This window comes from Euleptes europaea, chromosome 7 (assembly GCF_029931775.1).
Source record: "Euleptes europaea isolate rEulEur1 chromosome 7, rEulEur1.hap1, whole genome shotgun sequence".
Lineage (NCBI taxonomy): Eukaryota > Metazoa > Chordata > Lepidosauria > Squamata > Sphaerodactylidae > Euleptes > Euleptes europaea.
In genome coordinates, this window is record NC_079318.1 from 26,350,379 (window position 1) to 26,378,084 (window position 27,706).

Consider the following 27,706-nt stretch of genomic DNA (forward strand, 5'->3'; position numbering starts at 1 on the left):
TTGAAGTGCTTTGAACTCCTGTTTTCTCACAATGACCGGCAGCATTCCTCCTGATGCAGTGGGTCGGAGAATCCTCTGTAATGGAGAATATGGAACAGTTCTCTATGTTGGCAATGTTCCTCCTACAGCAGGTACAAAAAGGCATTCTTTTTCATTGCATACCATTGGTGGCTAGAGGTGGAAGTGATAGCTTAAGCTTAAGCTGTGAACTTGAACCTCTCTTTCTAGCCGTCTCCCTTGTCAAGGTTTTGCTGTCAAAGGGTCAGTTCTCACTTTACATTTTGGACTTGGGTATGGATACTGACCGCAAAAGTGAGCTTCAAAGAGGCTGTCTGCATTCTGATGCACTTTTGAAAAGTAGCTCTGAATGTATGGCTTTTCTTCTTGGTAGAGATATATTTTCAGTGGTCCACATGAATAATCTCTAAAGCAGACAAAGCTATGCTGCATCTCATCAGTAGATAGTTAACTTCTTGGTGGGGGGAGATAGGTATCATCTTTGAGAATCTAGTATATGAATTAAGACAAGCAGTTGCTCCCACATCTTAGTAGAAGTACATTGAGAAGGAAAACTTAAAATAGTTGTTGAAGTCTGGCTTATTATGAGTGAGCTGATTAATTTCTGTTTTTGCAATTGTTCAGCCCTTGGTTTGCATAGGAAGCTATTGTGGTGGTCTTTGTTTCAAGCTGCTTTATTTTTTTTAATTATTATTATTTTGCCATCAAGTCACAGCTGATTTATGGAGACCCCCCTAGGGTTTTAAATGCAAGAGATGTTCTGAGGTGGTTTGCCTGCATCTGTGTCGCTGCCCTGGACTTCCTTGGTGGTTTCCCATCCAAATACTAACTAGGGTCAACCCTGCTTAGCTTCTGAGATCTGATGAAATCAGGCTAGCCTGCGCTGTCCAGCTCAGGGAAAACTGCTTATGCATTTTGTAAAATCCTATTTCCCTGCTAATTGTGGGATAACACTCCATCTCCGGACCTAGAAACTAGAGACTTAAATTTCACACCCTACAAACTTCTTTTGTTTTTTGTTTTTCCCTCTAGACTTTCATTTTTATAATTGAGGCCTTTGGGACCACATAGTGCTCAATGAGGGCAATGCTTGGACTCAGGGGTGCCACCCAGCATTCACTTGGCCTATAATGAGGGGATTATAGGCTTGAAGGAACCACACAGTAGGCTTGATGAAAACAACTAGGAAAGAGGTTTATTTCAGTGGTGTGTGTAGCTCGGGTGTTTCTTTGTCTTCCTTTTTTCTTAGTCTTCTCAGTATTACAGTAACAAAGTTACCTGAGAGCTAGAGCCTGAGAAAGTGTAACAGTTACAAAGCAAGTTTTTTTCTCTGACTGATTCAGATTTATCAGATGGATCAGAAAGGCTTCTGACTTTTTTGACAGGAGCAGCATCCAAACCCTATCTTCAAAATGTTTGAAGCCCCTAATGGACTCCCTGCCTAACCAGCTGATCTCCTTTCTTTCACCAATATCTAACAACCCTCAACGGTCAGATGGCCAGCAGTTAAACTACAAAACTACTCCTTTTTCTTTTTCTTTTCAGCATTCCTATCAATCATTTGAAATTGATTGGCCAAGGCTTCTGGAGGGCGGGATTTGAAACTGACCATCACAAATAGTGCTTTACATTTATATAAACAAACATTTGAGAACAGGATTACTGCTGAAATTGCTTTAGCTTTTAGTTATATGCTGTAGGACATCTTGTTATTTTTTTATTTCTGATGGGTTGTCATATCTTGAATTTGGATAAATATCCCTTCCTCAGTATGCTCGGGGCTCAGAGATTTCTGCCCATTAGGGCCTCTGAGTCAGCAGCTGCAAATAAACTGTTTTCTTGAAATATCGATCTCAGGTCTCTCTAGGTTCATGGGGGGAGAGAGACCTGAGATCGATATTTAAAGAAAACAGTTTATTTGCAGCTGCTGACTCAGAGGCCCTAATGGGCAGAAATCTCTGAGCCCCGATCATACTGAGGAAGGGATATTTATCCAAATTCAAGATATGACAGCCCATCAACATTCAGGGTAGCGTTGATAACACTCCAGACATAGAGGCGGCGCAGTACAGTTCAGTTCTATCCAGTTCTTGTTATGGTTTACTGTAACCCTCCGTGACTCTTGCCCCAGTTACTAGCTCACAGACACACAGGGAGATTCTGCCCAGCAACAAGCTATTTCCTGGCTGTCCTAATACATTTCAATACATTTGCAGAAAGGGAAAGAAATTATTACAAATTGCTAAATCAGTGGATCTTCCATAGTCAGGGGAAGTCTACCTGCTGTCACATTTCCAAGTAGAAAACATGGTCAGCGGTGTTTGTGTATGTGTTAAGTGCCGTCAAGTCGCTTCCGATTCATGGTGACCCTATGAATCAATGTCTTTCAAAATGTCAGCCTTGCTCAGATCTTGCAAATTGAGGGCTGTGGCTTCCTTTATTGAGTCCATCCATCTCTTGTTGGGTCTTCGTCTTTTCCTGCTGCCCTCAACTTTTCCTAGCATGACTGTCTTTTTCAGTGACTCTTGTCTTCTCATAATGTGACCAAAATACGATAGCTTCAGTTTAGTCAGCAGTAGGGATAAATAAATGTCATTGTAGATGGATTCTTTGTTTTCTTCAGTACCATTTTACATTCAGTCTTGGAATTACAACATATTGGTGCCCACTTGAAAGCACAAACTTGTTGGGTCTGAATCCCTTGGAGAGCAGCAGGTGCCTGATGAAGCAGAAATTGCAAGCGAAAGTAATCTGTATACTAATCTTCAACAGCCAATTCTAGTGCTGAATCTGCAGCTGTAGTGCTTACTCTGGGCTGAGATAGTTTACTCAGTGCTTGACAAATGTTCAAACCCGAGAGATCTGCAGTAGGGGGATTTTTCTTCCATGATGTGTGGGGAGGCACTAAAATGTGCATTTGCCAATGTCACATTTAATTTAGGAACCTGCCCAGCAACTTTGACCATTAAAAAAAAGTTGGAGCAAGAAAGGGTAAGGTAAATTTTGACCACTGAAGAAACAGAGAGGCTACTTTAACTCAACAAACTTCCTATTTAAGTTTGGATTCAGTTAAATTTATTCAGGGTTGCAGGGTAGGTTTTGGGGAGATTTAAATAAGGTCTGTTTGTTGTTAGTTTCTTTACATAATCCTGCTGAGACTGTTAAAGGATGAATAGGAATTGGTCACAAAGATCTAGAAACCCATCAAGCATGTACCTTTCAGGCAGCTTTCTATGTCCCCATACGTGCCCTTCCAATCACTGGAAAGTAGATGCAGAAGATCAACCAGATTTAAGAGCTGAGCATTCAGTTGTGTAATATGTGTGAGACTAAAATCAAGAGGCATGTGTGACTGAAGTAGTAGTGTTGGAGTTGTGTACATGTGAGACATGGGGTGTAGCTCCATGTGTGAAGTGCCAAGTATATATGATATTGCGGTGCACCACTGGATGGAAGGGTATAGGAACTGAAGAGTGAAAAACAGTGAGTACCTTTGGCTCTGAACACAGTGGACTGGGAGCTCAGTATCTGAGCTTTGGGTGGCCGTTGTAAAGACCTCTTTATAAAGGGAGTTTGGGATGCGTTGGGATTATTGGGAGAATTATAGATCAGGCTTAAGAGAAATATTAGTGTTTTAATGTGAAGAGGTAAATACCTGGGGTGGGGGGAATGGGGGAGGTCCCCCGGGTGGGATAAAAACAGGTTTGTTCTGAATTTTCCCAATAGCAAAAATTGGGAAATTTCTGAAAAAATTATTTTGGTGTGACTATCCTGCTTTTAAAGACATTTTTAAATTTAAGACACCATAAGCATTAGATAATCCTTCTCATGCCATACTGGAGACACATATAACATGTTTTCAAAGTTATATATGTTGTTAAAATGCAAATAACTTTGGTAACACTTTATTTACAACATTTGTGTGCCACCTTTCTACCTAATTCAAGGTCCCCAAGGCAGCAAACATTGCAAGAAAGCATTAAAAAGCACTTAAAATACAAATATATTAAAAGAGTTGATATGTTGAAATCAGTGCTTTCGGTAGTAAAACACTTAACTAGAAAGCTAAATATGTTGGTAGTCCTATTGTGACTATATGAGAGTGTTCCTGTCCGAATAGTACACTTGGTTTTTTTTAACCACAGAACATGTTGTCTAATTTCAACTTCTGTTTTTTTCTACCTTGCAAATGCCAAAAATTAAGATGTAGGTGCTAAAGTAGCCTAGGGGCCAGTAGCTTGGAGCAGTTTCCCAAGTATTGGATATAGTCATAATTTTGGAAATCTTGTGGAAAGCTAAGGCATTTATACTTCTAAATTCCATACATATGCCAAATAGTACAATTTCATATGCTAAGTTACATATTATTCATTTCATATTGTTCAAGCAGTAAAATAAATTTAGGTTTGATAGGGAAGTACTGCCTATATTTCAGTTTTTCTCCCAAATTTTATTTTGATTGTGAAAAATGTTTTCAGTCTTTAAATTTTACATCTCTGTACTTCATGGATAAAATGTGGGCAGGAAACGAGAAAGAAAGAGATGAAGGAGGTTCATGTTTTTCTAGATTTTTCTTCTGAAGTTTAAAGTCGAGAAGTTTGCCTCAGCTGAAGCAGAGCATGTACCCAAGCCAGAGCCACTATTTTCAGGAAGGGAGTGTGAAGAACTGAGTCAGACAGAGGTGATGAGAGATTATGTTTTAGACCGCTTGAGGAAATTAAAAACTAAGAAGTCTCTGAATCCTGATAGCGTACACCCAAGTGCTCTTAGAGGAACTCAGATGTAAGATTGTTGGTCCGCTAACCAGTATATGTAACTTGTCACTAAAAGCAGCCACTGTATTAAAAGACTGGAGAGTACCAAATGTTACACCAATTTTAAAAAAGGGGTTCAAAGGGGAACCAGGAAATTACAGGCCAGTTAGCCTGGTGTCAGTCCCAGGCAAATTAGTAGAAACTGTAATCAAAGATAGAATTATTAGGCACATAGTGGAAGAAAGCCTGCTGAGGGAAAATCAGCATGGCTTCTGCAAAGGGAAGTCCTGCCTCAGTTTGAGAGCATAAACATGTAGATAATGGTGACATGCTAGACAAGGGTGGGTCCTTCTGTGGATTAAAAATTGGTCAAACGATAGTAAGCAGAGAGTAGGAATAAATAGACAGTTCTTTCAGTGTAAGGGAATAACCAGTGGGGTCTCATAAGGATCAGTATTAAGGTAGTGTTGTTTAAGCTGCCCAGAAATTAATTGGAACTGGGGGTGAACGCTATAGTGGCCAAGTTTGCAGATGATACAATATTATTCAGGAGGGTGAAAACCAAGGCCAACTATGAATAGCTCCAGGAGGATCTGCACAAATTTGTTAATTGGCAACAATGTGGCAAATGAAGTTTAGTATTGATAAATGTAAGGGTATGCACATTGGAACAAAAAATCCCAACTTCAAGTATAGGCTGATGGGGTCTGAACTTGTTGAGACTGAGAGGGAAAGAGACCTTGGGGTTGTAGTAGATAGCTCAATGAAAGTGTCAGCCCAGTGTGTCATCGCATTGAAAAAGTCAAACTCTATGTTAGGGATTATTAGGAAAAAGATTGAAAACAGAACGACTGATATTATAATGCTCCTGAATAAATCTATGGTGCAGCCTCATTTGGAATACTTTGTGCAGTTCTGGTCACCATATTTCAACAGGACACCACAATGCTGGGAAAAGTACAAAAGAGGGCAACCAAGATGATTGAGGTGTTGGTGAACCTTCCCTATGAGGAAAGGCTGAAGAATCTGGGACTTCTCAGTTTAGAAAAGAGACAACTAAGGGGAAATATGATGGAGGTCTGTTAACCTATGTACAGGGTAGAGAGAGTTGACAGAAAACTTTTTCTCACTCTTCCCAAATACTAGAACTTGGGAGCATCCAATGACGTTGATGGGCAGTAGATTCAGGACAGACAAAAGGAAATACTTCTTAATGCGATGAGTGACTAAAATGTGGAATTCACTGCCAGTGAATGTAGTCGTGGCCACAGGCATAGACAGCTTTAAAAGGGGATTAGACAGATTCATGGAGGGATAGATCTATCTGCAGCTACTAGATACGGTGACTAAAGGAACCTCCACATTCAGAGGCAGTCAACCTCTGAATAGCAGTGCCAGGAGGCAACATCAGGGGAAGGCCTCAGGCTCTGTGCCCTGTTGTTGGACTTTCAGAGTAACTGTTTGGCCGCTGTGTAAGTCAGGATCCTGGACTAAATGGTCTGATCCAGCAGGGCACTACTTATATTCTTTTTATGCTTGAAGTATCAAAGTTCTGCAAACTCTGATTAGACAGTTTGAAGCTAGAAATTAATATTGAGTCACTGGCCTCAGATTGTCCACCGCTTATGATGCCAGGTCTTTTAGGCCACAATATACAAAGCACTTTTTGCTGATGTCAATGGCTTCTTCACTTATGCAAGTGATCTATGAATTGCTTCATTTAAACAACTAAAATAGTTTCTTCTTTAAATATTTGGTTATAGTTATTTTTTAAATACATTTCTCCATTTAGTGGTTAACTTGCAAACTGGGTATGTTTGAGAATTGTTCCTTTTGTTTATTCTAACTTTGGTCAGAAACTTTGATATCCTACAGCAGCATTTCAGTTGTTGTTTTTAAAAAACTTCCAACAATCATTCACAAAATAAGTTGGTATTTGTCTCACCAAACAAAAGTTTAAAAATCTCATTAAAACTCAAACAAATACTTGAACCACGCATGAAGATAACAACTCCAGATGCTGCAGGGTGCATGCCCAGCTCCTCTACATTGTGCAGTATTGAGAGTAACTCGGTGCGCTGGAGATGTGTTTGGAAGAACTACTTATATGATTTATGTTTAATACAGATGGTTATGAAGACTTCCCGCTTCATTCTTCTCAGCCATCCCCTTCATTGCATACATCAGTCAACACTACAATTGCATGGCTTGAAATTAATTGCAGGCTTTAGTTGAGGTTGGGGAGGGGCTGTGGCTCAGTTAGTAGAGTATCTGCTTGGCATGCAGGAGGTCCCAGGTTCAATCCCCGGCATCTCCAGTTAAAGGGACTAGGCAAGTAGGTGATATGAAAAACCTCTGCCTGAGACCCTGGAGAGCCGCTGCCAGTCTAAGTAGACAATACTGACTTTGATGGACCGATGGTCTGATTCAGTATAAGGCAGCTTCATGTGTTCAAGACATCTCATGAAAGTTGTAACTTTTCGTATAGTGTTCGTATAGAGTTCAAAATCTGTGAAACAGTAAACCTTTTACTCCGAATCTTGTATTCCTAAGTCAATTTTTATACTTCTAATAGGAATTTGGCTTGGCATAGAATGGGACAACCATCAAAGAGGAAAACATAATGGTACCCATGAAGGAGTACAGTATTTCAAATGCAGGTGAGTTAATATTGAAACATTTAGTATCATTTGAGCATATTAATGAAAGGAGTGGGCATAGGGAGAGAAAGATGAATGGTTTAGCACAATTTTTATTGGATTATGTCTTGTACTGCATGCAAAGTTTCTAAATTTAATTATGAACAAACTAAATTTTAATTTGCCTTTCTGCCCATTGTATTTAGGGCTTTTTTATAGCAAACTCAGAATTTCAGACATTTTATTGTTTAATATTGACATTGTTGCAGCCCTCCTCTGAAACTCTCTGAGGTTTTTGCTTGAGTACCCTAAACTGTAGTGTTGAGGATCAGTGATGTTTGTTTAAGCGTAATCACACATGTGTGTCCGATTCCTCCCCTGGAAAATATATTTGATGCTCTCACTTGAACATGAAGCATGCAGTTGATCTCAGTCATCATATTGTCACAGAAATAATAACTCTCCCAACAGAAAATATTATAAAATGCTGAAGTGCTTGAAGAAGAGAGGAAAGACTTCTAGCTGCAGCCTTTGACATAATGTCAAGGGCTTTGTCATTTTCATGATGTTCACAGTGCTGATTATTGGGTAGGTTTGGAAAACAAGGTTCCTTGATTCTTGCCGATAAACCACTTACCCTGTTAGGCGAATGGTTGATCCAAATGTTCACTTTCTCATTGTCCCTGAACAGTTCTGTGCTGTAACAATGCTGCGCATTTCTGGAAAAGAGAGCGGAGACTCCTCCCATCCTGTGGAATCTGATAGAATGACAGCTAACTTCCCCTTTGCCTCCTCCCCACCATGAAGGTGGCACATACTTGCTCCCATACTACTGAGAAACAACAGGATAAGACCCCTTGCTTCTTTGAAGTAGATCATCAGGTGCTTAGTTCAAATCCTGAAGAGGAAGACCACGCTGCTGATGTATATTGGAATTATGGCTCCTGGATGGGGAAAGCTGGGTTGTTTTTTTACTGTTTGTTGTTGTTTTGTAGCAAGTCATCGCAAGTAATTTCTGGAGAAGGGAAACATTCATTTTCTAAATAAATAAGTACTTGCCCTCTATAGTCTCACCAACCCATTCTGTTTTCTCTTGAAAGTCCACTCCATTTTACAGTTTTTGTGGTCGTCCATTTGTTCTGATTTCCTGAAACGTATTATGTGGTCACAATATTAGTTATTTTTAACTAGGGCAGATGTTTAGAAAGTCTCTTGCTTTTAAAATGGTTTAGAAGGGAAACTAAATTGCGAATATTGCCCAGTTTGATTAAGTATCTTGTAAAAAGTATTACTTGTACATTAGTAGTAAGATGCTCGCTCATTGGTAAGATGCTCGCTCATTGGTAGGAGTGTGTATAGAAACATTGGCTCTGTTCCCATGTTACAGTGCGTGCACATACAATCTGTGTACAGGGTACACTTGATTGTTCTCTATACATGCATGCATTTAAAGCTGAATGTGTGGTTTAAACCTGGCCACATTTATTGATCCCTAGTTTCATTTGTAAAATGAACAGTCATTGGTTTTTTCTTACATATACACATGTATGTGCAGGCGGTATATGTGTACACATGTGAATAGAGCTAGTATTTCAGCAGCCTCTGTGGGGGACAGTATCATGAAATGACCTCAGTTCTATAGTTACTCCCAGGTATTGAGCGAGTATCCAGTAGGATGTTGTTTTCATTTGATCTTTCTCACATGTATCGTGAAAGCCTCCTATTTCTGTTGCTCTCCTCTGCGTGAGTGCCATTGCCTACAGTTGGTGAGCGCTTTGCCTAAAAAGTGTTACTTTTGGAGTGTACCTCAGCTTCTGAATGGGAATACCAGTTGAATCCATTACTGCTGTAGTATTTGCTAATGGCCCCAGTAGCTACAAGTGAGCCCATCAGTGATCAGGCAGCCTTCATAGAATGTACAGGGGCTGTATACCAGTTGGAGCTAGGAGGTGTAATTATGAAAATAAGTGTGTATAGAGGGAGAGGGTTTGATCTACTGTCTGATGAGGTCGTAAAATATACGCACTTGTCATCTTGTGGCTTTTCACGCAGCAATTTTTGGGGGAGAGGGTCACCTGAAGAGCTTTCTCCACATGCAAGTTCACAGGTTTCCTGAATGCAACCTGTCGCCTTTCCCTGCTTCCCAGCTTTGCAATGGTATCTCTCCTGCTTGGTCCAGAGAATATTTCAAGAAGAGGAGACAGTCTTGCAGATAAGAAAAAACACGCTGCTTTGCTTTAAAGAAAACAATCCTGGGTTGTGCCAGATTATTTTAGGCGTTATTTTTCTAATTCATCCTTCACTGGCCAAATGCCATTATGCCTACACATTACGCATCAAACCTCCTAGTAATGAATTCTGACTGAAAGCCTAGAGATTTCATTATCTGAAGATGAGCTCATAAAACCATACTTTCAGAGTGCAAAGCAAGAAGGGGAAAATATGGCTCAAGAGATCATCTTCAGCTCCTTTTGTAGTAATGAAAGTAATATCACAGCTAGATTGAAGGAGAATTTTGTTCTATCTTAGTGTAAAGAAAAAAATAATGTATATATACTGGAGCACCAGTTGAAACGCTTCATTTCGGTATCCGAGGTTGGACTTTCAGGAATATACACTGAGACAGATCACTGGTCTCTCTAGCCCAGTGTTGAGCTATCATCCTTGCTGTGACACAAGTTTATAACTTAAAGTTTCAAAGTAGGGATAGCCATAGTGTTTCTTTTCTTTTTTTTTAATCTGTTGCTGTTTCAATTTTTTTTTAAAGACCAAAAGAAAATGTGGGAGGGAATATGAGGAAGGCTAATGAGGATCAGCTTGGAAGCTTGCTTTTGTCCGTAGTTTTTCTAGACACATTCCTTGGAGAGCTCTCATATTCCAATCTCTCTATATTCAATTGGGGAGGGGCCATGGCTCAGTGGTAGAGCATCTGCTTGGCATGCAGAAGGTCCCAGGTTCAATCCCCAGCATCTCCAGTTAAAGGGACTAGGCAAGTAGGTGATGTGAAAGACCTCTACCTGAGACCCTGGAAAGCCACTGCCGGTCTGAGTAGACAATACTGCTGGACCCAGGGTCTGATTCTGTATAAGGCAGCTTCATGTGTTCATGTGTTCAATCGATAATGTTCCTTGGTGTGGCTAACCTCTCATGAGATGATGGCAATCAGTCTAACCAAAAGATTAATGTGTAGGAAGGGCGCTCTCATTAAAAAAAACATGGCTGTTAAAGGAAACACAGAATGCTGTGGTAGCATCACATTTCTGAAGTGGGGTGATGAGCTGTGCGGGGTCTTTGCGCAGTATTGCAGGACAGGTAACCAGAGATATTCCCATCTAAGCCCACTAGAATGAGTGTACTGGAGTAACACTGCATAGGGTTGCATCGGGTGTTTGTGAGGGTTGCTGAAAACAGATCTATTGTGGCAGGCGTTAGAGGTACTATTGGTTATTACTTGTCCTAAGAGGAAGACAAAGGTGTGGTGGTCTCAGGTCAATAGGTACTCAAAGGGAAGGGGTAGGAAGGTTTACTGGACATCTAACCTAAGGAGCAGGGCACTGAGAAAATGCCCTGGCCTACCACTTAAGAGGCTTTCTTTTCAAAAAGAACACGGAATTAAGGCCTTTGTAAAATTGCTTTAAAACTGGAAACATTTTGCAAGTTCTTTTTGTTTGTTTTGAAATCTTTCAGGCACCCTACGGGGGGATCCTTCATCCGCCCAAATAAGGCAAATTTTGGTGTAGATTTTCTTTTTGCTGTAAAGAAGCAGTATGGATTGGATGATGATGAACAAGGTACTGAAAATGAGACTAAAGCATTGTTGGTAATAGGAAGGAAGACAGTGGAATGTGTTGGATTTGACTCTATTAAAGAGAAGCAAAAGTAAGTATATATGTTTGTAGTGCATTGATATTTGAGTTTACATCAGTGTATGTGTGACTGTGGAGCTGACCTCTGTATTTTACTATATAGGAATACACTTTATTTAAACACTTTTTTTGTAAAAAAAAAACAAAAAACCAGTAGCTTCTTACAATAAAATTTAAATGACAACATACAGTCAAATCAAAATTACAACCATTAAAGCCAGATGACATATTAGTGAGCAAGACCAAACTACTGCATCAGCAAAAAAAAAAAAAAAAAACACCTCAAAATCCAGTGTTGATTTGAGCCCCAGCTGACTCAAACCACAACCCTGCTGAAACAAGATAATCTTCACTAGTCTTTTGAAAGCTAAAAATGTATAATCCCAGCGTTGCTCCCTGTTGCAGGCAGTTCCCAGGGCCTTAGTGTGGCCTTCAATAAGGTCCTATTGTACTTAGCCACCTTCCAAAGCTCCGGAGGTGGTGGAACATGGAGCAGGACCTTTTCTGATTATCAAAGTAGCCAATCTCCAAGTGGGTCCTGGAGTTCTCCCAGAATTACAACTGTTCTTCAGACTACAGTACTATTTGTTTCACTATTAAAAAATTGTATACTTTTAGTCCTGCAAAAGCCCTTTTAAGTAAGGGCCTCCCAAAGTATGGATGATTATATTGATTAGTTTTCAGTGCTTTCACATTTTTGTCTCCTTTTCGCTATTACTTTCCTTATCATGATGAGATCCCTCTTTCTGCAGGCAGTTGAATACACTGAATGACATCTCAGTAGATGGATGTGCAGTGAGTCTTGCTGGTCCAGAAGAGGAAATCAGAAAAACATGCCCTAGTATCTTTTTGTAAAAAGATTGCTAGTGTACTTCACACTTACAAGTAGGTTTTTGCTTAGAGTTCTGCTATAAGAATGAAGCATATTTTTACAGTGTTGATTGCAAGCATTGCTTGAAGCTGTTTCATCAGTTGGACATAACTTCGCCTTGTGTTATGTAGTCAGCCCCTTTCTGCATAGAGACAGCTGCCTTAATAATCCCAGGTTTAGCAGCTGTAAAATATCTGCATCTCAGTTCTAGTTAGAAAAATAACAAGGCTTGGGAATGCATTGAAAGATGCTTCCAAATGATATAGAATGCCACCGTTTGGAAGTGGATTTCAGCAGCCTCCGTGGGGGACAGTATCATGTAATGACCTTAGTCAGTTCTACAGTTACTCCCAGTCATTGAGCAAAGTATCCAGTAGGATGGTGTGCTTCTGCAGAAGTGAGTCAAAAGGCCAGGAAAGTTGCTCTTTGTCTGGTGCTCAGAATTTTAACAAAATCCTCAGTCTGTCCTTACTGCTTTGGTCAGAAAGGGTTTGGGACAGAGTGCCGAAATTTAGAAAATTTAAATTCCACCACTCTACTGCAAGCAGTATCCCAAGTGGCACACAGCATCACTTTTTTAGTTTGACTTGCAGCAGAGGTTCAAAAAACTAAACTGAATAAATCAGGTTAGATGACATCTCAGAGAGCAGGTAGAAAATTATGGGGTAGAAACAGGTTGCCAATCTCCAAGTGGGTCCTGGAGTTCTCCCAGAATTACAACTGATCTTCAGACTACAGAGATCCATTCCCCTGGAGGAAATGGCAACTTCAGAGGGTAAACTGTATGGCATCACATTCCCAGTGAGATTCTCTCCCCAGGACCCACCCCCAAATCCACAGGAGTTTCATAACCCTAGGCAGAAAGCACACTAGAATGGTGGAAGCTCTATCTGGGAATGATAGAATGAGTGCACAGAATCTAATCTTTGGACTAGCCTTTACTAACAAGGACTTTGGAGAAAGATCCACGCTTTAAGTTATATCACTTTTCAGGGTGTGGAGAATTGTACGTATGTTTTAATGCTGCTTATTAAAGTTGCAAAATATAAATTTCTAGTCATTCTTTGAGATAAATGTTTCTAGATTCTTGTATTTTCTCTCAATACACACACCCAGACATCAGAGTAATAAATCTATCAAAAAATCTCTTGTCATCATGGATTGAAGTGATAGCTATTGCACGCCAAGCTGAAAATCTAGAAACTGCAAATCTCAGGTATGTGTGACTGTTTCGTAGTATATGTCTTTCCTTTTGCTGCCTCCTCCTGCATGGTGCTAAAAAAAAATATTAAGGTTTTAAAGGAAGTGAGAACTTTTGAAACAACAGGAGTCTGAGCATCTCTTTAATGGGGATGGAGGAGGAGGCTGGGCTGTGGCCCGAAAAGTGGTATTTCCATGCTCTCTGGAAACTCTTGTGCTCTTCCTTTTCTGTCTCAGCTGGAGATACATCCTCCGTTAGCTCTTGGATCATGTGGCCTTTTATTTTTAAAATAGGCTGCACAATGGGTAGCTCCCAAATCTCAACATGCACTAGCCGTATGTGCTGGGCTCACCAGTGTTCAGTGAAGTCTTGGATTTCAGACATGAAGGTTCAGCTTTTAACAGTAGAAGTCAGGTGGTCTACACTGGCTTTACTAGGCCAAAAGCTGAACAAACCTGTCTCAGATGATACGCATTTTAAAAAAGACTTTGAAAAGGGTCCAGTTTTCCAATAACAAAAATCTTGAAGGTTGGAGGGGAAAGTACATGCTGATTTCCCCCGTGTTCAGATTTGAGGTTTGAACACATGGGTGAAAATCACAAAACTAAATGGTTTCAGCTAAGATCACAAAACTAAGATCACTGGTGTGACTGATTGGTTTGCCTTATTACTTTGTGAATGTGCAAATTGTGGGTTTGATCCAAAGTTGTATCAGTGTAGCGGTTTGAGACCACTGAAATGAACCTGTTCTAGTCACTGAAAATTCTGAACTCCTTTTTTTCTATTCTTATCACAGTCAAAACAAAATGAAATTTCCAGCTACTTCACCACCTGCTTCAGGAGCATTTTGTAAACTGAGAGTTCTAGCCCTTAATCAAACAGGTGTAACGTGGGCTGAGGTAATGCACTTTCAAATTCATTAAAAGGGTTTGGTTTTACTGAAACAAAACATTAAAAGATGTATAGAAGACCACACATCCTTGCAAAATAAAGTGTGATGTGATTTATAAGTAACAGTTGCCTACTTCTGTAACACTGTTGTTCCGTGGGCATTTACTTGCATGTAAGTCCTTTCAGAGGCATTGGGTTTTCCTTAGCAACAAATATGTTCAAGGTTGAGCTACATGTTCAACTAAATCACAGAAAAATGTGAAAGCAGATGCACTTGAAATAGTTCAAGGTAGTTAAGAACATAAGAAAAACCATGCTGTATCAGACCAAGGCCCATCAAGTCCAGCGGTTTGTTCACACAGTGGCCAACCAGGTGCCTCTAGGAAGCCCCCAAACAAGACGACTGCAGCAGCACCATCCTGCCTGTGTTCCACAGCACCTAGGATAATAGGCATGCTCCTCTGATCCTGGAGAGAATAGGTTTGCATCATGACTAGTATCCATTTTAACTAGTAGCCATGAATACTCCTCTCCTCCATGAACATGTCCACTCCCGTCTTAAAGACTTCCAAGTTGGCAGCCATCACCATATCCTGGGGCAGGGAGTTCCACAATTTAACTATGTGTTGTTGTTAAACTTCTTTCCATCTGAGGAAAACTCTCTGAAGAATGAGTCCTCTGCATCTGCAACAAATGTTTTAAAATGCTTTCTTTTAATTCAGCAGCTATAAGCTTTAATGTTTTTATATAAAGTGCAAAAAATGTGGATTTCTGAATATATATTAAGCTCTGAAAGAAGTAATAAAACTGGTTCAGGAGTCAACCTATTGGAGGGGATTCTTCCTCTCCACTGAGAAAAGTAAGGACCCCTCCTCCAACTTAAATTCCTTTTCCTCCAGTGGAAAATCTGCTTAAGTCAGGAGGAAGTCTCTTTGGAGAAAAGTTGGATCCACACCATTGCTCAGCATGTACTAGGCTGTCAGCACAGAGGAAGTCCTGATCTTGCCCCCATGGATTATCTGGATTCAGCATAAGTCTTAACCTCCAACCAACTACAAGGAAATAGTTTTATACCAAAGTGCTTGGTAAAATGAGCTCTGCTGTGATTACTGAATCTCCTGACATCATATGGGCCTACAAGACGGAGCTATTCCGCCAGGCTTAGGGTTGAGACCAGCAACAGTTCTCCCTTGAAAATACTGGGTCTCCCTCTTTCTCCCCTCCCCCGCTTCTGAGCCCTTTCCCCATTCTGGGAGGAGGTTAGATCCAACCATCGAGCTGCAGACAGCTATTTCTGTGATTTTAGTGCCATGGGGGGAAGTATTATTCCCCCTGTTTATTGAACTGATTGGGTTGTTTTTAAATGTATTTAAATTATATTTTAATGTTTTATTGGTTTTATTATTCTGGATTTTGTAAGCCACCCTGAGCCTGGCCTTTGGGCTGGGGAGGGCAGGGTAAAAAGTAATAAATAATAGCAACAACAATAATAGTAATAACAACAACAACTCCTTACCCCTTTTTATGGGGACATCATTTTCTTGCTGAAGGTTAAACACAATATTGGCTAGACTACAGTGCTGGGGCAGCGGTAGCCCAGGAGCAAGTGATTTGCTATAAAACTACAGCAAGACCTTTGGCCCTGAGGTAAAGCTACCCTAATCCATGGGGTGGCAATATCCAAGGTAGCTCTGAGTATTCATGAAGTAAGTAAACCTGCTGCTGTTTTGTTGGGTGTGCCTGTCCAAGATACACGAAGTACAGATGTACTAAATGATGTTTTCCCATTAGGTTCTTTTATGTGCTACAGGGTGGCCGGCTCTTGAAGAACTTCACCTGGCATCCAATGAAATCTCAGTTTTACAAAGGTAGGAAGGGGGACTGTAAAAGCTACAGTTAGTCTTTTTAGATTGTATTTAATAAATATCTTAAACAGCAGTATCAAGCATCACTTGAGTATAATTACTTTATATAGAATGCAAATATTTTTCCATCGTTCATAATGATTAGTGTAAACATTAGTTTTACAGGTGCAGTCCTTATTTGTGTGTGTGTGTTTGTAAATAAAGCAGCCTGCAAATAAGAAAGCTACTCCACTTTTTTAGAATATTGCCGCAGCTGCTTAATTCTTCCACAGGACTTCCCCCTCCACACACACACATACACTAATAACACTTATGTTTGATCAAAGATGATGCACAAGTTTTATTGTTTTAGTTCAGGGCAGGCACAGGCGTTGGGCGCAGAGAGTACCAGCTTCAGGTGAAAGAATCTTGGGTAGATGGCGACAGGAGGAACTTCTGGAGAGCCTCTACTGTATGACTGAAGGTAAGCTGTAGCAGCCCTTTAATGGCTGGCTCTGCTTCCAACAGCAGCAATTGTGTGGCAGCCATTTTGTGACTGTGGCCACCATGCTGTGTCAGAATTTCAAAAGTACCTGCAGGTTCCATAAGGTTGGGGACCTGTGCAATCCCTACACACACACACACAAGTAAATAGTCACTTCTGGGTGTTTAGCAAACTATTGTCTGCCCCTACATCTGGACCAGCAAACAATGCTGTGCTTGAACAGCAAACCAGGATTCCAAACCCTGTTTTTTCCCCAGTCCTGATTTGCAAGTGTACCCCAAACCATAGTTTGCAGCTTGGCTGTAATGGCAATTTATAATCTGCTGAAAATCCAGAAATGACCAGTAAGTCCAGGGTCCCCATCCTTATGGAGCCTGCAGGCACTTTTGAAATTCTGACACAGCGTGGTGGGCACAGTCACAAAATGGCTGCCACACAATTGTTGCTGCTGGAGGCGGAGCCAACCATTAAAGGGCTGCTACAGCTTACCTTCAGTCATACAGTGAAGATCCTTGTTCTGTGATGGTACCAAAACAATGTTTGCAGGGCAAAAGCCCTGCCCACTTTATAGAACAATTGGCGGGTGCCATGGCACCCATGGGCACCACATAGGGCACCCCTGCTGTAAGCTCTTAACACATGAGGAGGACTAGCATTACATCTCATCTTTGCCGCAGCTCAGTGGTAGAGCATCTGCTTGGCATGCAGAAGGTCTCAGGTTCAATCCCCGGCATCTCCAGTTAAAGGAGCTAGGCAGGTAGGTGATGTGAAAAACCCCTGCCTGAGACCCTGGAGAGCCTCTGCTGATCTGAGTAGACAATACTGACTTTGACGGACCAAGGGATTCAGTATAAGGCAGCTTCATGTGTTCATATGGCAGTTTTGTATGTTCCTGTCCCCTAGTATCTTTGGAGAAGTACTTCTTGGGGGCAAGTGAGTGTGTTACATTTCATTATTTCACCAAACACAAATTGATGAAGATGGTCCTGGGCACATTGTGATCTGTATTCCCTGCTCTTTGTTACGTTAGACTAAATTACCTACATTACGAGATCCAAATAATACAGGATATAGAAACAGCCATATCAGAAAAGAACCTTGAACCTGGCCTAGGCCAGGAAAGGATGGGATATAAATCTAATTAAAAATAAAATAAATTGCAGGAAATAGCTTGTTTGAAATTCTCGTGTAGTACAGTGTGGCCAAGAGTCAAGAAGACACAAACTAACCTGCTTATAGTCTTCACATTTTATGGTCAATTACGCATGGCTGTTTTTGCATTTGTTTGTCTCTGCCCTATCTCATGCCTTCGAACACATGGGTCAGGGGACAGGAACAAACAAATGAAGGTGCAGTAGCAGCCCCCCCGAAACGCTCCTCTTTCTCCCCCTCTCCCCCCACTCCCGCACCCTTTTCCGCCTCTCCCCTGCACCAGTTGGCGTTGCAGCCCACCTCGCAGCCTGCTGCCCGGAGCCTCACTGTCTGAGAGTTGAAGCAGCGAGGTGGTGCCAACGCCACGCACTTCCAGCCGCCGCTTCGCCGCTTCAACTCTGTGGGGCTGCAGGCTGTGAGGTGGGCTGAAATGCCTGCTGGTGCTGGGGAGAGGTGGAGGAGGGCGCAGGAATGGGGGGAGAGAGAGGCATGGGTGGGGGGGGGGAAGGAGCTGCCGTTGCTGTTCTCGGGGCTGGGCAGTCTCCTGGTGGGGAGTCGACCCGAAAACGCACCAGTGAACTCCCAGTTTCATGCACTCCCCATTAAAAATCTCAATAAGCCAGGACCTGGATAACCCAGAAATGTAGCGATAGGAGATGGGTTGAGCGCGCACATGGGAGAAGGACATGCATTTCAACTTCACGGATTCGCTACATTCCTGGGAGAATAGAGAGACAAAACAGGCATGCGTAATCGACCTATTATAAAGGACTTCATTTTCAGTTAAAACCATATTAAATGAAATCCCTTTTATTCTTCTCAGACCCATTGATGTTCTGCAAACCTTGAAATGGTTAGTCCTTTCAGACAACCAGTTAACTGATGGAAACCAACTTCACCTAATAGCAGATCTCCCCAGGTAGTAACCCAGCACTATTGTAACTTGAAATTGCATTCATTTTTTGCATTCTTTTTTTGCCGGTTCACTAATTAATAGACATTGAATTTGTTTAAGTACAATATTGTTAGGAATATTGAAACTTATATAAGCCCGAAGATGTAGGCGTTTTCGAGATTATGCATAGTTTGTCCTATAAGAATTATCTTTGTGTGGAAAATGTGTGCAAAATGTGTAGGTTGGGGTCTGCAACCTGTGGCTTAGTACAGAACCAAATATTTATTTTTAAAAATATTTCTCTGCTGCCTTTCCCTGCAGTTAGGGTCCCCAAAGCAACAAACATTAAAGCATTTCAACATTAAAACATTTAAGATATTAAAATAGCATTTAAAATGTTTAAATATTTTATATATACCTCAACTCATTAAAAACATAAACACACATAATACGTCCAGGGAGGAGGGACAATAAGTTATTGGGAGTATGCCAGACAAAACAAATCTTCCCCTGCTGGCAAATGACAACAGCGGAGGGAGATTGAAACTCTCTCCTTAAGTTTAAGCTTGGTGCCATGACTGAGAATACCCTTTCTTGGGTTGCCACCTGTCTAGCCTCAGCTGCACCTGAGTTAGGGCCTCCAAAGATGACCTATATGGGAGAAGGAAGTCCATATAGGGCTTTGAAGATCAATGCCAGCACCTTGAATTGAGCCCAGAAGCAAATTTGGAGCCAGTGTAGATGGAAGAAGACTAGAGTGATATGGTCCCTACGATCCACTTCAGTCAGTATTCATGCCACAGCATTCTCTACCAACTGTGGTTTCCGGATAGTTTTCAAGGGCAGCCCAACACACAGCACATTGCAGTAATCTAATATAGATCTTACCAGGACATGCACCACAGTGGGAAGATCTTTTTTTGACCAGGAAGGGCTGCAGCTGGCCCTACTGTCACGTGTTCATCCAACAGGAGCACCCTCAACCTATGAACCTGCTCCTTTAGGGGCAGTGTAACTCCATCCAGAATAGGAGATATCCCAAATCCAGGATCAAACCTTCCCCCCACTAGTAGTACCTCCTTGTTTCAGTTTGTTAGACCTTATCCATCCTAAAACTTCCTCCAGGCACCTCTTCACGGTTGCCACAGCCTCCTTGGGATCCGCTGGAAGCACAAGATAGAGCTGAGTGTCGTCCACATATTGGTGGCAGCTTAGCCCAGATGTCCAGATTGTGAGGACCCCGCCCCCTCCAGCTGAGACCCCTTAGATAGTAGGGCGCCCCTCTTATTTTGCACAGGCTGCAAAAGGGGGTGCCTATTAAAACAACTAAGTGCCAAGAGGATCTGAAGCTTGGGGTACTCTCATAAGGCACCTGGGTTGAGCCATAATATTGGAAATTCCCAGGAATGAAAAGGAAGAGTGTTTCTGCAAGGAAAGAAGAACAGGTGCGATCTCCCCCAGTTCAGTGGTGTAACCATTCTCAATAACAAAAGACTTTTCAACCCTGGAGACATCACCCAAGATCCTGACGTACCCCAGAGGTGTCCACCCAGCTCAAGGACGTTGCTGTTTCATTAACAAACTCCTGGTTCCTCTTCCTCCTCCTTTTAACTCAATCAAGAAGGGCACTCAATTCATAAACTTGCCCTCCACTCTGTTTCAGGACATATGTCGCCCAGACTTTTGTGTCCATGCAGATCTAGCTCTCTTCAACGTAATTAAAGTATGTCAGTCATGTTGCCTCACCCAGGCTCTTTGTGCCCAAGCAGGTTTGGTTCACAGTAGCCTAATCAAGGTATTTCCCCAACCCAAAAAATCTTTGACAGCAGTTAACTTTAAACCAGCCAGTGAGCTTTAAACATTTTACCCTGACACAACCCAAAGTCGGAATGGTCAAACCTCCACCTACCCTGGGGTCATTCTGTCCATAAATGAAGGACCCCCTGACCCAGCAAATGGCTCCTCAGATCTCCAGTCAGGATTTCTGCCGGTCAGAACTCTAGTTTCCTGCTGAGGAACCCCTGCTGCACTCTGGAGGCTTTTCCTCCTTCATTTGCCAGCTCCTTGCTCTGTTTCTTGGACCTCAGCTGCGTCTGCCCCTGGACCTCTCCAGACGTCAAGCCCGGCATTTAAGGTCATATGCCCCTTCCCTAAAACTTCCCAATTTCCTGCCTTCTACCTTTTATAAGTGTGCCCTCTTGTTGGTGTGTGCGCGCATGCAACAATCAGTGTTCAGGCTGCAGAAGCTTTATGGATTATTAATCAACATGCATGATAAACTGTATATTTTAAGTTATGCAAATGTGCTTTCTTATGCTGGTTCTTTGTTGATCTCTTGCTCTGAATTTTGACAGAGTTGGGCTCTTAATGATAAAAGGTTGACCCCTGGTCTAGGTCATCATCTGAATGTGTCTTTTTGCCTCAGGTACATACGTTGGGAAACCTCATTGTTCATAAAATAGCACACTCGCATTATTCATGTCTTATTCCTGCCTTTCTCCAAGGAACATAAGGCAGTAAAAATTACCACCCTTAATCCCACACACAACCCTGTGAGGTAGGTTAGCCCGGGAACGGTAAGGCTGCTCTCATATACACTGTACACCTCTTATGCCAATCAAAATGAATTTGCATCTGTGTCTTGAATGTAAGAGGGGAGAGAACTTGCAGCAGGAAAATTCCTGATACCCCTTTTCTAATAATGCATTTGTGCTCTTCAGTTTTCTTAAATGATCTGAACTTTCCTTGGCTTCCTCATTCAAAGCATATTGAAGAATAGTTCCTTCAAACAGCCCAATTACTGAAAATATTATATTGTATTTTTCTGTTGTACAGTTTTACTTTCCAGAAATGTATTCACAACATTATAATGTTTATTCTTTAATGACGCTGCTGGTTATAGCATATGAAGTGTACATTATTAGTTCATATTTTAACAGCCATATTCTACTTATAAATTTCAGCTTAGAACGACTAATACTTTCAAACAATGGGATTTCCTCCATAAGCTTTCCTGATGTAGGATTTGGTATGTAAATTGAGCACTGTTATATTTTTCTGTATTTTCTTCTTCCCTACGATCTCATCAGTTTCTTCTTTATTGCAGGTAGGAAGACTGCAATGTTTCCTTCTTTAACACATCTTGTAGTAAATGGCAATAGAATAGCAGAAGTGAGTAAAATTTCACAGTTCTCAAATTCATTTCTTGTTTACCGTATATACCCATGTATAAGCCGACCCGCGTATAAGCCGAGGTGCCTAATTTCTCCCCCAAAATGGGGAAAAATTAGGCACCCGCGTATAAGCTGAGGGTCGGCTTATAACCCCTCCCCCCCCAGCAGGCTTACCTGACAGGGCTCTCCAGCGGTGAGGGTCCGGCGGCGGCGCAGCCTGGGGGGGCCTGGGCAGCCTTCCTGCGGCTGCAGGAGGCTGCCCCAGGCCGCTCCCGGCGGGAGGAAGCGGCGACGAGGCCCAGGGGGACCCGGAGAAGCCTTCCTGCGGCTGCAGGAGGCTTCCCATGGCCCCTCCCGGCGGGGGAAAATGGCGGCGCGGCCCGGAGGGACCCAGGGCAGCCTTCCTGCGGCTGCAGGAAGGCTGCCCAAGGCCCTTCCCGGCCGGGAAAAATGGCGGCGGGGGCCTGGGGGACCCAGGGCAGCCTTCCTGCGGCTGCAGGAGGCTGCCCCAGGCCGCTCCCGGTGGCAGGAAGCGGCACGGGCCCGGCGGCGACGGCAGTAAGTTTCCCCCCTCCCTCCCCCCTCCTCCCTCCCTCCGTATTGACCCGCGTATAAGCCGAGGCCGGCTTTTTCAGCCCATTTTTGGGGCTGAAAAACTCGGCTTATACGCGAGTATATACGGTATGCTAAGAATTTGCTTAGTGTTTTTTTTGAGTGTGTAGTCCTGGTGTATTTAGACCAATCTGTCAGGGCAGCAAAGGGTGGTCATTCCCCAAACCAGGCTTGGATCTAGTTGAAATGGATCCAGATAGTCCCATTTTCCAAGGTTCCCCAGAGGTGAACAGCCAGGTGAATCGGCTAGGTTGTCTCAGGTAAAATAAATGCCATTTATGACTAAAAATTTCCTTATCGCCGAATGTGTCCTCTGTATAACCTGATCCAGTTCTGTTTATAGTATCTATAATTTAACATCAGTGACCAAAGACATGAGGGAAAGGACATTCTGGTCTTTGCCACTGGCCAGAGACCTTGGGTCCTTAGGAGGTTGCACCCTCTCTCCCCCTCCCAGGGAAGATCCACTTGGCCCCAACTAGCTATGTCTGTTTGTTTGGATATTTATACCCTGTTTTTGCCCCCCAATGAGGACCCAAAGTGGCTTATAACATCACTCTCTCATCCTCCATTTTATCCTTACAACAGCAATCCTATGAGATAGTAAAGCTGAGAGATGGTGACTGGGAGTAAAAATATCAGGGGACTCTATTTGATTTCTCTGCCATTTTTTCTCCCCAAAGGGACCCAGAACAACTTACAGAAGGGGCAGCCTGCTAGGACGTTTGATCATTGCATGCTGTTGGTTTGGGTTACTGTTTCCAAAACCTGAGAAGCTTCATGCTTTAATCCACATTGCCTGGAGTCGAGAAATAGAAAGAATTCAAATGTCTCCAGAATATATGGCATTCCATAGGTTTTGCATGCATGTGTGAGACCAGGCAAGATTTGACTACTTAGCTTTAATCATAGAGTTGGAAGGGACCACCAGGATCACCTATTCCAACCCCCTGCACAATGCAGGAAATTCACAACTGCCCTCCCCACACACACCCAGAAGATGACCAAGATGCGTTCCCTCTCATCATCTGCTTAAGGTCATAGAACCAGCGTTGCTGACAGATGGCAATCTAGCCTCTGCTTAAAAACTTCCAGGGAAAGAGAGCTTACCACCTCCCAAGGAAGCCTGTTCCACTGAGGAACCCCTCTAACTGTTAGAAAATTCTTCCTAATGTCTAGACGGAAACTCTTTTGATTTAATTTCAACCCTTTGTTTCTGGTCCGACTTTCTCGGGCAACAGAAAACAACTTGGCACCCTCTATGTGACAGCCCTTCAAGTACTTGAAAATGGTTATCATATCCCCTCTCAGGCTTCTCCTCTTCAGGCTAAACATACCCAGCTCCTTCAACCTTTCCTCATATGATTTGGTCTCCAGACCCCTCCCCATCTTTGTTGCCCTCCTCTGGAAACGTTCCAGCTTGTCTACATCTTTCTTAAATTGTGGTGCCCAAAACTGAACACAGTACTCTAGGTGAGGTCTAACCAGAGCAGAGTAAAGCGATACCAGCATTTGCCTTTTTAGCTGCCACATCACACTGTTGACTCATGTGTAATAGAAGGTTTGATTACCATGTCAAAGTATTAAGTAGATTGTTAAATGAATAAAAAATATTACATCTAATTCAGTGTGATAAACTGTAGGCACACTGGTAGGCATTGAGCTGGACTTGTATTCATATGCCATAGAGGGAAATGTTTCTTTTAGCTTAGATGCTGGCTGTTCATCTTTGTCATTTTCCTTTTGTTCTTTCAGTGGTCAGTTATCAATGAACTTGATAAACTACAAAGTCTTCAGTCGCTTCACTGCCGGAATAACCCTTTAATGGATACAGACAAAAACACAGAGACTGTGAAACAACTTATTACTGCCAAAATAGGCCAGTTAAAGTTTTTGAATAAGTCTCAGGTATGTCACTTTGTTTTCCAGTTAACAGCGCTAGGAATGCACAAGGGGCAGTATTTATGAGCATGTCAGACCCAAACACCTGGTGAGCAGTTTTGAGACTTCTGTGGCTTAAATCATTTTTATAAACAACCAAAAGTGTGAGTGAGTTAAAGAGCAAACATTAAAAATAAGATTCTGGCTTTGCGCACAAAAAAATGAGCATTTGCATTGATGAGTTACTTTTGTAGGATGAATTTGCTATATTTGCTTTGCTACTGACATATCTTTTGGCTCAAAATGTTATTTCAGTACTGAAGTTGCATGCCGCCTTCATACAACTGAAAAAAAAATGGAACTCCCTCCTCAGGGATATTTATCTGTCCCCTTCTATCGCTGTTTTCCACCAGCAAGTAAAGACATTCTTTGTTTTGTCTGGCATTCCTTCAATGATACCTCCTTTTGCATTATGTTTCAATTGCTGTGCTTGAGTGTTAAAGATGTACAATTGGGGGCCTGCAAGGACTTGTGGGGAGCATTCCATTTCCCCCTCTCCCATTATTTCCTCTTTCCCTTCCCCAAGAACTTCTGTTCTAGTGCTTCTATTGTTTTGGGGACTTTTAACCTCCCAGTGTTGTTTTTCTACAAACCTGGGTTGTTTTCACATTTGTAGAAACATCTGTCATGCCTGTTCATGGCTCCAGTCTCTGGATTTAAGTATCCAGAAATTTGGCTATGTTGAGAATTTGATTTTAGCTTTGGTTTTAACTAGATGTATTTTATAATTGTTTTTAATTGTTAACCACCTTAGTGGCCTTGATGGGGATGAAAGGCAGGATTTAAAGCTAGTTTGTTTTATTTTATGGATTGGATATGTATGTACTAAAATGCCTTTAAAATGCCACACAGTTTTGTGGTTTTCAGTAGTAGTCTGACCATACTTTTCCTTTGTATATTTCAGACTCTTGTAACTCTACATTTCACTATTATGCCATTACGTCTTAGACGTAATAGCATCAGTCAGTTCTGGCAATGAAATTGTTCTTTGTCAGCAGTTGTTATAACCAGTCCTGGCCACTTTTTTCCTGTTGTACTTAAAATGTTGTAACTTATTTTAAGATAATGGTGCTAAACCATGACAGATAGTTACACTGTCATGTTTCTTTGAGAAGCCAGGCTGTGCAATCAGCATTAGGGTCCAAAGATTATGTGAGCTGTGCCCAAGGGCTTGAACATGTACAGTGGAATCTTTGTCCTTGAGCAGCAGACTCCCACCCCTTTGGAAGTTTCCTCAGACTTGGAAGCAGCTGGCCAGATGCTATGAGAGGCTACAGTTTGGGGAGACGCATTTGGATGTGCTAAACTAGAAGCATGGTTCTCTGGACCACAGCACGTGACACCCTGCACCATCTTTGCAGCAGTGTTACACTGAAGTTTCAGTCAGGCTACTGCTAATGTTTAGAAGAAGGAGTTGGTTTTTATATGCCAACTTTCTCTACCACCCAAGGGAGAATCAAACCGGCTTACAATCACCTTCCCCTCCCCGCAACAGACACCCTGTGAGGTAGGTGGGGCTGAGAGAGTGTGGCTAGCCCAAGGTCACCCAGCTGGCTTCATGTGTTAGGAGTGGGGAAACAAATCCAGTTCACCAGATTAGCCCCCGCCGCTCATGTGGGGGAGTGGGGAATCAAACCCGGTTCTCCAGATCAGAGTCCACCACCTCATACCACCACTCTTAACCGCTACACCATGCTGGTTTAGGATTGTGGAATGGAATAACATAGGGTGTTCTGGCATCTGGAAAGTTAAATCTGGAAGTATTTTGAAGAGGAAGCCAGGCTGAGAAAGGTGTGGAAGGAGACGGGATCTGTATGCCTGTGGTTAGAGCTAGGAGGAGGTCTGTCCCTAAACTTAAGAAGCCAGGACTGTGAATTAAATGTGCTGTCAGACTTTAAGTACGGATTGAACTGTTTGGGAGTTTCTGGTTGTCAGTTGTACCCTGGCTTGCTGGGCTCTTCTATTAAGTAACCGGGAACAGTTCGATCCATCATTACAAAAGATTTCAAATTGGCAGAAGTGTATTACCTCAAAAAGTGGCGTTAGGATGAAAAGCATTTCTGCTTTTATATAACTGGTTCAACTATTCTGATAATGCAGTACAGAAGTAATATATGTTTTGTCCTTGTTTCACTGTAGATCTTTCCTGAAGAAAGGAAGGGAGCAGAACTTGACTACAGGAAAAAGTTTGGAATCGATTGGCTAAAGGCTGGTGGTCATCAGGACCCAAACAAAAACAGACCAAGTGAGGAATTTCTTGCTGCCCACCCCAGGTTCCAGTTACTCTGTGATAGTAAGTATAGTGATGATAGAAGTTCAAGGGGGGAGTTCGTTTGATGCAATGACTGTTTCATTAATGCACAAGCTTTTGTGGGCTAGAGTCCCTGTTCATCTCCTCACAAAGGCTTCTGCTGCCACAAGACTCTTTGTGCTTGCCAATGGAAAGAAAACTTTTCTTTAACATTTTATCTGGAGGTTTCCTGCTACCTGCATGTCTGAGCAGTGTGTTTCTTTTAGACTTTTGAGGCCCCTTTCTTATACTTGCCTTGCAGTTAGTTTCTGTGTGCGTGTAAAGTGCCTTCAAGTCGCAGCCGACTTATGGCGACCCCTTTTGGGGTTTTCATGGCAAGAGACTAACAGAGGTGGTTTGCCAGTGCCTTCCTCTGCACAGCAACCCTGGTTGTCCTTGGTGGGCTCCCTTCCAAATACTAACCAGGGCTGACCCTGCTTAGCTTCTGAGATCTGACAAGATCAGGCTAGCCTGGGCCATCCAGGTCAGGACAGTTAGTTTCTAGGGATGTGAAATTTGGAAATATTCAGAGGCGTTGAATAATGCTGTATTTGAAATCTGTAGTTCTGGATATTTGGAATAATTCCTAATATTCAGAGTTCTGTTGACTGCTATAAGCAGGCTAGGGTGCTTGCAAGAGGAGGAAAGTGAAACCTACTCCTCAGAAAGCTTGGCTTGGCTTCTTGAGAAAGGGGACTGAAACGTTTCACAGGGTTGTGGGGATAGAGAGCTGTGTCTTGACTGGTGTTGCCATTGTCTTGCCAAGGGAGAGGGGGATTGGGATGTCTGTCTGCGCTTATGAAATCCTGAAGCAAGCACTGACACCAGAAGGTACTTTCACATTGGTCCTTTTCAGCTGCAAGTCAGGCATAGCCGCTTACATAATTCCCCTGCAGTCCCCTGACCATTTGCTCTGCATGATGAAACAGTCCTCTCTGTGTCACTTACTAAGCACCACGTTAGATTCAATTTCTACCCTTTAGTGTGTATTAGAAATTAAATAATTAACAGCACTGTAGATTAATGGGGACTTTTTAAAATTAAGTTTAGGCCT

General features: G+C 42.3%; 1 protein-coding gene across 1 annotated transcript in view; it reads left to right on the forward strand.

The window, feature by feature from the left end:
• Nucleotides 1–27,706, forward strand: part of TBCE (tubulin folding cofactor E) — a 32,768-nt gene continuing 5,062 nt past the window's right edge. Inside the window, exons 1-12 of the mRNA XM_056852363.1 lie at nt 1–131; nt 7,348–7,432; nt 11,099–11,290; nt 12,030–12,118; nt 13,265–13,364; nt 14,146–14,248; nt 16,032–16,108; nt 18,565–18,660; nt 21,600–21,664; nt 21,743–21,807; nt 24,177–24,329; nt 26,502–26,655. Of these exons, the coding sequence (XP_056708341.1) occupies nt 32–131; nt 7,348–7,432; nt 11,099–11,290; nt 12,030–12,118; nt 13,265–13,364; nt 14,146–14,248; nt 16,032–16,108; nt 18,565–18,660; nt 21,600–21,664; nt 21,743–21,807; nt 24,177–24,329; nt 26,502–26,655 (1,279 nt within the window). The 5' untranslated portion in view covers nt 1–31. The remainder of the gene's footprint in view (nt 132–7,347; nt 7,433–11,098; nt 11,291–12,029; nt 12,119–13,264; nt 13,365–14,145; nt 14,249–16,031; nt 16,109–18,564; nt 18,661–21,599; nt 21,665–21,742; nt 21,808–24,176; nt 24,330–26,501; nt 26,656–27,706) is intronic.